The sequence below is a fragment of the Necator americanus genome, chromosome III, assembly GCF_031761385.1.
Source record: "Necator americanus strain Aroian chromosome III, whole genome shotgun sequence".
NCBI classification, from domain to species: Eukaryota; Metazoa; Nematoda; class Chromadorea; order Rhabditida; family Ancylostomatidae; genus Necator; species Necator americanus.
Window position 1 is genome coordinate 10,211,488 of NC_087373.1, and position 9,991 is coordinate 10,221,478.

Genomic DNA, 9,991 nt, shown 5'->3' on the forward strand with positions numbered 1-9,991 from the left:
TTGGTGCATTTGGGTAAGCGGATGCGCTGGAAGCGTCGAGGTCGACCATTGCCAGCTTCACTCGTACCTGCTAATGAGTTGAGGTCCCGCATCGACCGCTCGCTCTACTACGCTGCTGCCGCTTACGTACCTTCACCACTTCTGCTCGTTTTGCGACCGCGACCGTATCTGTGAGCAATTCGAAAATACGCTAATTTGTACTAAATGCTCTCTGTTTCAAAGCCGCGAATCAGAATTTTTTGGGCTGAGTTTATGTTCCTGGCATGTTTACTTCCTCTTACTATGCATCACATACAGTATATAGTTGGATCAAAACGGTGCAGTTGCGTAAGTGACTGCGCTCGAAGCGGCAATGTGGAGATGGCGGTTGGAATCGAGGTGGGACCATCGAGATCTGCAGCAATGAACGGTGGTGACAGAGGTCCTCACGCCATCCTAACCCCCGCGCTCCCCCGCACCGCTTCGAACGCAACCGCCTACGCAACTGCACCGTGCTTCATGTTCTGACTCCACTGTAACTGGTTCAGTTTGGTGTTTGATAGTGAGTAAGCTCAATGGAGTTCCATTCTACTCGCTACTGTATAAATGACGGTGGGTTGTGCTGAATTCTCTCGGTAAAAATGGAGTCATTCCTCTCAAATACTGTATGTGACCTGTGATGTACTGATTTCCGTACTGATTTTACCGATGACAATCAATACCTATTGGATACATTGTCGTTCATAATGTTGATTATCCACAGGGACGGCGCAGTACATATAACATCATCCTTAGTGGTTCATAGAGTTGTGCTTCTTTTTCAGAATAAAATTAACCAAATAGCCGCTAACTCTGCAGATGAATGCTCGACCTCGACAAATTCTAGGTGGTCTCTGTAAAACGCTAATAGCTGATGGCTATTGTCGAATTCATCGTTCCAGGCCAAGGATGTGGACATTGGATGATTTTGACATAGCATATAGTATTGGAAGGGGAAGATTTGGATCCGTCTTTGCCGTTCGTTCAAAGAAGGAGAAATTCTTCATTGCGATTAAGGTACGTCTGCTCTATCATGTACATTTCATACTGTAATAATTTCCTCTTTTCGCCAACTAGGGTCATCGCAAGCGTTAAGGCATTCATTCAGAATAAAACCTCTTTAATTAGATAAGTGGAGTGGGTGTGGGGCAGTAGGTTAGGAGTCCGCTGTGGCCACATGGTCGATGGCTCGAAACCTCACTAGTGCCTACCAAGCCTTTCATCCTCCCGGCGGTCGTTAAGCTACCATATCGGTACCAGACATGTCTGGGGGGATAAAAACACTGACTTAGTCTTCGGCTGTCCTCTGCAAGTGATTGTATAGGCCAATATTCGTTCCAAAACCTCAGCGATTGCGAATTCCAATAAAACGCGTTGACGCATCCCAAACGGACTCTGGTGGCTCTATCCTTTTTAATTAGATAGGTACCCATGAAGGAAGTTCCATTAAGCTAATTCAGCTGATTTTTGAGCAGTAGCGAACCCTGGGAAAACCAACAATGCAGATATAGTCTGGCCAAAACATCTGCAGCTCTGCGGCAGATGCATCACTTGTGCCGAAACGATGAAAAGGACCCAGCGAGGGTCCCAACTCGCTCGCTCTACCGCGCACGCAACTGCGCCGAGTTTCAGGTCGTCTTGACTCGACTACATCTACAGTCACAACCGAACGTGACACAACGCGTCGCGGAGGAGGTACGTGACGTTGTCAGCGCAGAACTGCGCAATTGTTGGCCTTGTTTCTCATAATCACTGCGAGCACTTCCCGATGGCCTATACATATAACGTATTCTAACTTTCTCAGGATTCTTCTGACGGAGTCTGGAAAAACAGCAGTCCTTTGCTTCTACAAAGCAAAATCTAGCATCTAGCACGCAAGAGAAACTAACAAAACCAAGCAAACAGCAGTCTTTTGCTTCAGAAAAACAAAGTTTAGCAAAATATCTAATTCAAAGAACAAACAGTGTAACCTCATTTTTCTCGCTGGTACCCGAAAACCACTTGTTTGATAAAATCCCTTATTCTAGGTGCTGTTCAAGCGTACTATTGACGAGAATAAAATGCGAGAACAAGTAAAAGATGAGATCGAAATCCAGTACCACTTATTGTAAGTTAAAAGCGTCATAAAGAAAAATAGTCATCTCCTTGAAAAACGTTCTTTTACAGACATCCAAATATTCTAAGATTGAAGGGATTTTTTCATGACCTACACCGTGTCTTCCTAATTACTGAATTTGCAAGAGGCGGTAGTCTGGATGTTCGTATAAGGAGGGAGGGGAAACTAAATGAATATGAAGCGTCCAGGTGTGTATAGCTGAATCTACTATCGGTTAACTTAATTACTTGTCTAGTTTTCACTAATTCTTTAAGCACCAACACTGTTTCTATTGATTTCTTGAAAGGCAGCCTATCACGAATATGTCGTGGATGGGAAACCTGTTTGTTTGAGAGTGTAGAGAGTTCGGGTTATAGCCTAAGAATGTGGCCCCGCCCTCATTTCCTGTTGATCTCCCGGAAAAACGTCGTGGGGACGGCGTTTCTTCCTACTAGGCACGTTAGAACGCCACCGACACGGTCCGGCTTCTTCAACAGTGTATTCATTACTTTTATTCGAATGGACCGCTGAGGAGACCTCACTGATCTTCGACCCGCTCTTTCGTGAACGCGGTGCGTGTACAAGGGAGGCGCGTTCTGACGTACCTCGTAGGAAAGTACTCGCTCCCCACGCCGTATTTCAGAACAATTAGGAAAAATTGACCATGGCCACGCTTACACTCGTGATCTACACCCGGAACCCTACATTTTCCCTACAGGTTTATCAGCTACGTCAGTTTTATGGTACCCTGCCTTTGGCTCGATCCAAGTGATTCATAAGTTCTTAGGTGATGTTGGAGGTCAACCTTAGAGAACTACCAAAGCTTACTGTATCATAGGAGTCGATGCTGAAATAGTTGGATGGGGCCAGTAGGCGGGACCTGTTGAGATTGGAGAACCTTTTTCGGGTTAGTTTCCGATGTGGCGATACAACAACTAACACACTAACGTATTGCAAAATTTAAACCCGAATACAGTTTTCTTGCTGAATTTTACAAAAAGATACGGATTTTGTCCATCCTTTTGAATTGAGTAGAACCTCAACCACTTTTCGTTGCCGTAAAGAGAGCCGTTAGGTTAGGTATAAAGTTAAGGACGCCTGTTGGTTTCGAATGTTCCCATTTAAAGATGGAATACTTGAAAGAGTTTAGTTCGTACAAGAGAATTGCGCTATTGTGCTGCCGCGTCCAGAAAATACAAAATCAAAACCCGATTTCCTTTTTTTTTTTGAACGAAAACTGTACTCAAGTTTTAGTTCTTTGCTATGCGCAGCGTTCCGTAATTGGCATTCTCGTGGCTTTCCTATTTGAGAGTACTTAAGTAAACCACGAAGAGCGGTTTTGACTTTTTCTAGAAATCTAGATTTAATTTGTATGCTGAGTGGAAGCCATATTTGTTCTCAGCGTTTGAAATAATCCCACACACAGTTCCAGATGACTCGGAAATAAAAAAAAATGACGGACTGGTCCCTTCAAGCCATCTTTGTATCAACGATCCTTACATTAAACGATAGATCACAGAACAACAAAATTTTCAAAGTAAAAAGATAGGATTTCTTAAATATAAGGCGCTGAGAAAAGCTGGGAAACCTCTTAGATTTCATACGATGAATTAATGACGTTAAGATTAGTCTCTGCTAAATCTTCTGCTTCGTGCCTATTTTTACGCTCACCACAGCCTCTACATCTTAATCAGAAAAATCGAGATAGTGAAATATTTTGCTGCCGTGTCATATCTTTGATATCATTGTTATTTTATTGTAATTTTTATTTTTTCTTAGAAATATTCTTGACATTTTTTCTTTTGTATACGGCTTCTAGGTATATCCGGCAACTAACTGACGCACTTTGTTACTGTCACACGAAACGAGTTATACATCGTGATGTGAAACCAGAAAATATTTTTCTTGATGGGAGCGGAAATATAAAGGTGGAGACTAGAAATTTAAATTTGTAATGAATATTTTAAATTATTTTATTTATCTGGATGACTAGGGATTTGAAATTGTAGTAAATATTTTGAACTATTTCATTTATGTGCTGTTTGAGCTTGCTGACTTCGGCTACGCCATCATCGCGACTACAGCACGTGGACCACCGTGTGGCACTTTGGAGTACATGCCTCCAGAAATAATCAACGAAAAAGCCTTTAATCACACCGTATGTGCATCTTCTACCTATATTTTTTCTTATTTAAAAAAAATGTGCTGTTTCTAGCATTTTGCAGTTAAAAAAAGTCGATGATAAGAGGCTCAAACAGTGTCGTTCTAGGTTGATAACTGGGCTGTCGGTGTGTTATTGTTTGAAATGCTTGTTGGTCAATCACCATTTTATTCTGAGGATACAGCCAATATAGTAAAAGCAATTTTGGCTTGTAAATTTAAAGTGAGTTAGCTATTTGTCTGGAAGATATTGTAAGAAGCCGTATAAACGTATAATTCTCGAAAATGATGACACAACAAGGCTGTACTTTTTTTTTCTGAGGCTCGTCCTCTCGAAGACAGTGATCCCAGTCATGAGAACCCTTATAACACTACCCTTCTAATCAAGACTTCCATACTACAGACTGGCTGAGACATTGCCAGCAGGATTTGTGAGCCTGAGTCCTCTACGAAGTTTTGTTCTTGTACGGTTCCTCTATTTTTTGGCCTTTGCTTCTTGTAAAGAAAGCTATGGCTAAGCAAACAGAAATTTGGAATCTAAATCTGAAATTTTGGATATTGAAACCATTTCCACGAAAAATTTTGAGAATCTACCTATGCAATAAGTGGCAGCAGTAATAACAGGAAAACTGCTACATAGGAGTTCAGCAGCGTTGACGAAGCCTTCGCATATTGTGTATGTAACCGCAGCCCAAAACAAAAGGGAAACAAGGAGCAAGGTCAAAAGAGCATGCTAGCATCCTTATAAACTACTATTAAAGGCAGTACGCAACGAAACTGACGGCGTTCTGATCTCTTCGCGAATAGATAGGTTTAAGGGTGTACTTTACGATGATCAGAGCAGATCACGCTCAATTCTCCATGAATATCAAGAAAATCTCCATCAGAAGCTGCCCTAGCGCATCAATTCCTCCTACGAGGCACCTGACAACGTGCTATGTCTGCGTGAACAGGCGTACGCGGCACACCCGTCAGCGATCAGAAGAAACAGCAACTCATTGATTGTCCGATCGGCCTCTAAAGGTGGCATGTATGCCGTACTTTCTGACTTTTATTTAACTGATTTCTTTTTTTAGGTACCGGTGTCAATAAAAGAATGGCCAGCTGATTTGATAAAGAAACTAATTGTGAGAAATCCAGCTAAAAGGTGACTCTGTTATTAAGTTTACACTCACGAAGTACATATAGACGCCGTCGGAAGTGTTCACATGCGCGTACGCGACGCGTCTACCGCAGCACACGCTTTTTTTCCGTCTCTCACACAATTCATTTGCCTTCCGTCCAGCCTCAATCAGAAACGCGTCGCGTTCACTCAATCAAACATTTTCGCTGCTAATTATACCCACAAAAGAAAAAGTTCTTTGTTTCAGAGCATCCCTTTCTGAGGTTATAACTCACCCATGGATAACCGCTATGACAGGAGCTTAAGACATTTACTTTCTGGGGCCTTTTATTTTAAAAATTTATTTGTTTGAATGCTTTGATCCTAGACCTGACGGAAAAAATGTTTGTAGCTAGTTTGTATTTCTATGCACTAACTGAGAGCTTATTTCAATCGTATATAGTTGACGGCATTAATTTGTAATTTATTTTCTTTACAATACTTTATCTATTAACTAAAGTACGTGTACAGGATGTTTGTTCAAATCAAAAGTTATATTAGGGATTTGTGTAGTGTTGTTCATTGGAAATATAGAAATTGTAAAAAGAACTAATACGAAATATTTGCAAAAAATAAAGCTTTTCGAGGTTATTCACGTGTTTTTTTTTCTCCTCGAGCATAGCCCGTTTCTAAGAAGATTCGCAAATTCATTGAATACGTATCAATTCCACAGGAAATAGGTATTTAACGAAGAATCGGATGAAAATGTATAGAATTATCTATGGAATTGACACTTACGAAAATAATTCGACAAACAAAATAAAATAAAATAAAATAAATAAAATGTCAAATAAACAAAAATAGTCCATAATTTATCAAGCGATTGCCGCGCTCGAAACGAGTCCGCGAATTTTTGAGTTTATACTGAAGCACTCGTAACCTCGCCACAACCTCATGTTCCATTTCGGTTAAAGAAATTTCTATTTTTTTTTCTCTCAGCATAATAATGAACCTGTTATGAAACCTTTGAATACAGAAAAGTCGGTACACAGATGATAAAATTCGGGGAGATAACTATTTTCAAAATGATCACAATCAATGAATGAACCTACTAGCTCTTAGATTAAGGATACTGCGTGGCAATTTCTAAGCTCTTCCAGATTTGTAAATGGCTTTTTGCTTGTGCAGATTAAATATAATGAATTCAGGTGTCATGGTTAAAAGTACGGAAACCCCATCGTAACATCGGGTTGTAGATTACATAAAATTCCGCTCAACATCTCCTTATCGTCGTTAAAAATGGCGTGAAAGGTGGTGGCGTTCCCTCCTACGAGGTAACCTGGGACGTATAACTCCCGCGCATACGCCGCGTAGGAGCGAGCGATCGGTCGAAGATCAGTGATGCGTCCTCAACAGCCCACTCAAGTTACGCCAATGAATAGGCTGCTGAAAAAGATTAGAGCGGGTAGAATGAGGTGTGTTCTAAGATATCTCGTAGGAAGAAACTCCGTTCCCACGCTGCTTTTTAGGACGACTAAAGGGAATTGAGCGGTGTTACGCTGGGTCCCATAATCTATAATACAATACGAACTCTACGGGTTCCCTTGGGTTCTCCTACTACCTCAATTTCATGATACGATGTCTTTAAGTAGAAAGGGTAATGCAAGTCAGGTTGTTGAATAATGAAGAAGTAAACTTTTCGCTGGTCCATTTATTTGCATCCATAACTTCGACTACTCCTCAGTAGTGATTAGAGACCTCATTGTTTACAGAAGTTGAGGAACTGCCCCTAGACCTATTCCTGAAACTAATTCCTGGACACCAGCAGCTTCTTTAGTTCGCTTTCTTAATCCTTTTTTGTTCCTAAACAGAACGACTTTCATTTTCCCAAGGGGAGTTGTTCTTCTTTTCTTTTCTAATTCGATGTTTGGCGGATCATGCACCCGACACACGCCGCCTAATGCGCTAAATTTCTAATTGCATTAAAATACCTCTGATTACAGGGGTTTTACTTGCGTAAAGAGGTCATTGCCCAATCCTGAACCTGTTGGTCAGTTGACTGATCGTATACTCTACTTTCGATCATTCATTCGTAATTCATTTCGTTCGCTTTCATGCCGCTCATCGCCCCTTGGACTTAGATTTTCGATTTTTGGAGATTTTTGGGATTCTGCCGACAGTTAGCAATCCATTGCGACTGTACTAGTACTACATAATAACTCAGGCAGACCCCTACAATTTCAGAATTCCTATTGGCTTCAACAGAAACTTTGTAAACATTATAATTAATTTTGTTGCACCCACTTTTGTGCTGAGGAAATTCTTCCAGAATTTTCCTGGCTTGAATTTGTAGTTTTGATGGTTTCTTTCTCACTCTTCATACTGCAATGCCATGACCTAGTGGCCATCCCGGCCATAATTGGCCTTTCGTAGACTGATTCCTACATTTATCTTGCAACATGTACGAAACCTTTTCTAATAAAACTCCAGAATATTTGCTTTCCTTCTCAAAATCCTCAGTTTCTTTGGAAACATAGTTGTACTCCATTTTAAAGCATATATTTATTGACAGATTGCTGCTCTATAAGGGAAATATTTGCTGTAGTCGGTACAAAACGACCTGAAGCTATAGCAGAGTCAAAACGACATGAAGCACGGTGCTGTCGCGTAAGCGGTTGCGCTCGAAGCGGTGCGGTGGAGCGCAGCGGTTAGGATCGCGTGAGGACCTCTGTCACCACTGTTCATTGCTGCAGTTCTCGATGGTCCCGCCTCGATTCCTACCGCTATCTCCACCGCGCCGCTTCAAGCGCAACCGCTTACGCAACTACACCATGCTTCATGCCGTTTTGACCCGACTCTAGGTGCAGTTGCGTAAACGGCTGCGCTCAAAGCGGTTGGGTTGAGTAAGCGCTTGGATTCGAGGCAGGGCCATCGATACGTTCACTTGGACAGCAATGATGATGAGTGACGCTAGCGAGGGCCCCTCTTGATTCGACCGCTCCGTCGTGCCGCTTCGAACGCACTGAAGTCCAGGTGGTTTTCACACAACTATATAAGCGGATTTTTTTCAGCTTTGAGACATTTCTCAAGCTTCAGGATGAGAGGCGATGGAAGTAATTTTTAGTCCTTATTCTCTCCGAGAATGGCCGAAAGATTGAGATAGGATCCAGTGTGAAAAGGAATGATAGACTCATCGCCTACAGCAACTGCTGGCTATTTCAAATGATAGAAATTGAACGCATGGAAAGGACTGGTCTGTAAAATGAAAGGATCTGATCTGTGGAAAAATAGGAAGGGTTAGGGATATAGATCACGACTACGCAGGCAATCACAACCGCCTTTCTTCAATTGTCCTGAATAAGCGCCCTTGTAGACCGAATTTTCCCACGAGGCACCTATGAACGTACCACGCCTGCGAGAACAGGGATACGTCCAACGTATGGGATGCTACGAGAGAGACAGCGTCGGCGTCGAACTGATTGTCCGCTCGCTCGCAGATGTGACACCTTGTCAGTTGGTATCGTAGGAAAACTCAATCCGCAAGACCGGGATGAGTTTACGGTGATCAGTGGGGTTTTCTAGCGGCTTATTCAAGTGAAACAAATGTATAGGTTGAGGAGACTGGCGCGCTTACAACGGTGGCGCCACAAGACGCCTTGTAGGGAAATTCGAGCAGGAAGACCTTTTCCAACATTGTCTTTCAGGACAATTGAGGTAATTGAGCGGGACTGCGCTCGTACTCCAGATCTACACACTTGGTCCTATTTTTTCGTGGAGAGCTCCCATGATCGTCAGACTCGTGGTATGCTCCCTCTAACACTAATAACATTTGGAGTTTCCGTAAGAATCGCTCATGGTCATGCCACCGCTTCACGCTCTCGATGGTTGTCATGGCGACGATGAATGCGTTAGGCCACAGTGACGGGTAGGAAAAATAAAGTGCTTGGTTGGCGTTAACCAGTCTCTTTGAGATGCATCAACACGTTCGACTTCAGATCAGAGTCGTTTTGCATCCACGGGCGTACGTAGCATACATAATGTCTCGAAGGGGTAGCCAACATATAAAGGAGTCAAAACGACCTGGAACTCGGTACAGTCACTCGGGCAGTGTCCCTCGAACTGGAGGTTATAGCGGCTCGTTCACCTCTGTAGTCCAACTGCAGTGAGTGATGGTCCCGCCCCGATCGCAATCGTCAGTCCGCAACCCACCTCGCCACTTCTTATGCAGCCGCTTATGGAATTGCAGCGAGCTGCATGTCGTCTTGACCTGACTGTATCAAGCCATAGTTTTTTTTCCTAATTCTATCAATTACCAATTTCTCGTGCCCGTGGATGAAATGCTTGGTTTGTTTAGGGGACTTCAAACGATCGACCGTTTAGGCGTAGCGGAATCTTTTACTGCTTACTCATGTTATCCTCCACCGCTTCGGGATAAATCCACACTGAGGCAGTAGAAGAAAAGAATGGAAAGGAACTGCTGCGCATGTGGCCCAGCATCCCGGACTTTTCGGCCTGCTCTTCACCTTCTCATAAAGGAGTGGAACTAGCGGGGAAGGAATTCTGAGTCAACTGTTTTTTTTTCTTTTGTCTGCCACTGATGTTAGGTGCTTATCTAG

The 9,991-nt window shown here is 42.7% G+C and overlaps 1 protein-coding gene across 2 annotated transcripts; it reads left to right on the forward strand.

Annotated features, from left to right (window-relative positions):
• Positions 1-585: 585 nt before the first annotated feature.
• RB195_009163 (uncharacterized protein) lies at positions 586-5,701 on the forward strand (the record flags this gene model as incomplete). 2 transcript variants are annotated; one of them, XM_064196019.1, is made up of 10 exons in its annotated part: positions 586-591; positions 804-865; positions 921-1,035; positions 2,046-2,125; positions 2,185-2,322; positions 3,933-4,041; positions 4,161-4,271; positions 4,383-4,496; positions 5,350-5,420; positions 5,644-5,701. In XM_064196019.1, the coding sequence occupies 10 exons, from the start codon at positions 586-588 to the stop codon at positions 5,699-5,701; spliced, it is 864 nt and encodes a 287-aa protein (XP_064047163.1). The 2 variants fall into 2 exon arrangements, with proteins under 2 accessions (XP_064047163.1, XP_064047164.1); XM_064196018.1 differs by lacking the exon at positions 586-591 and adding an exon at positions 1,651-1,713 and having other exon boundaries at positions 726-865.
• Positions 5,702-9,991: the final 4,290 nt, after the last annotated feature.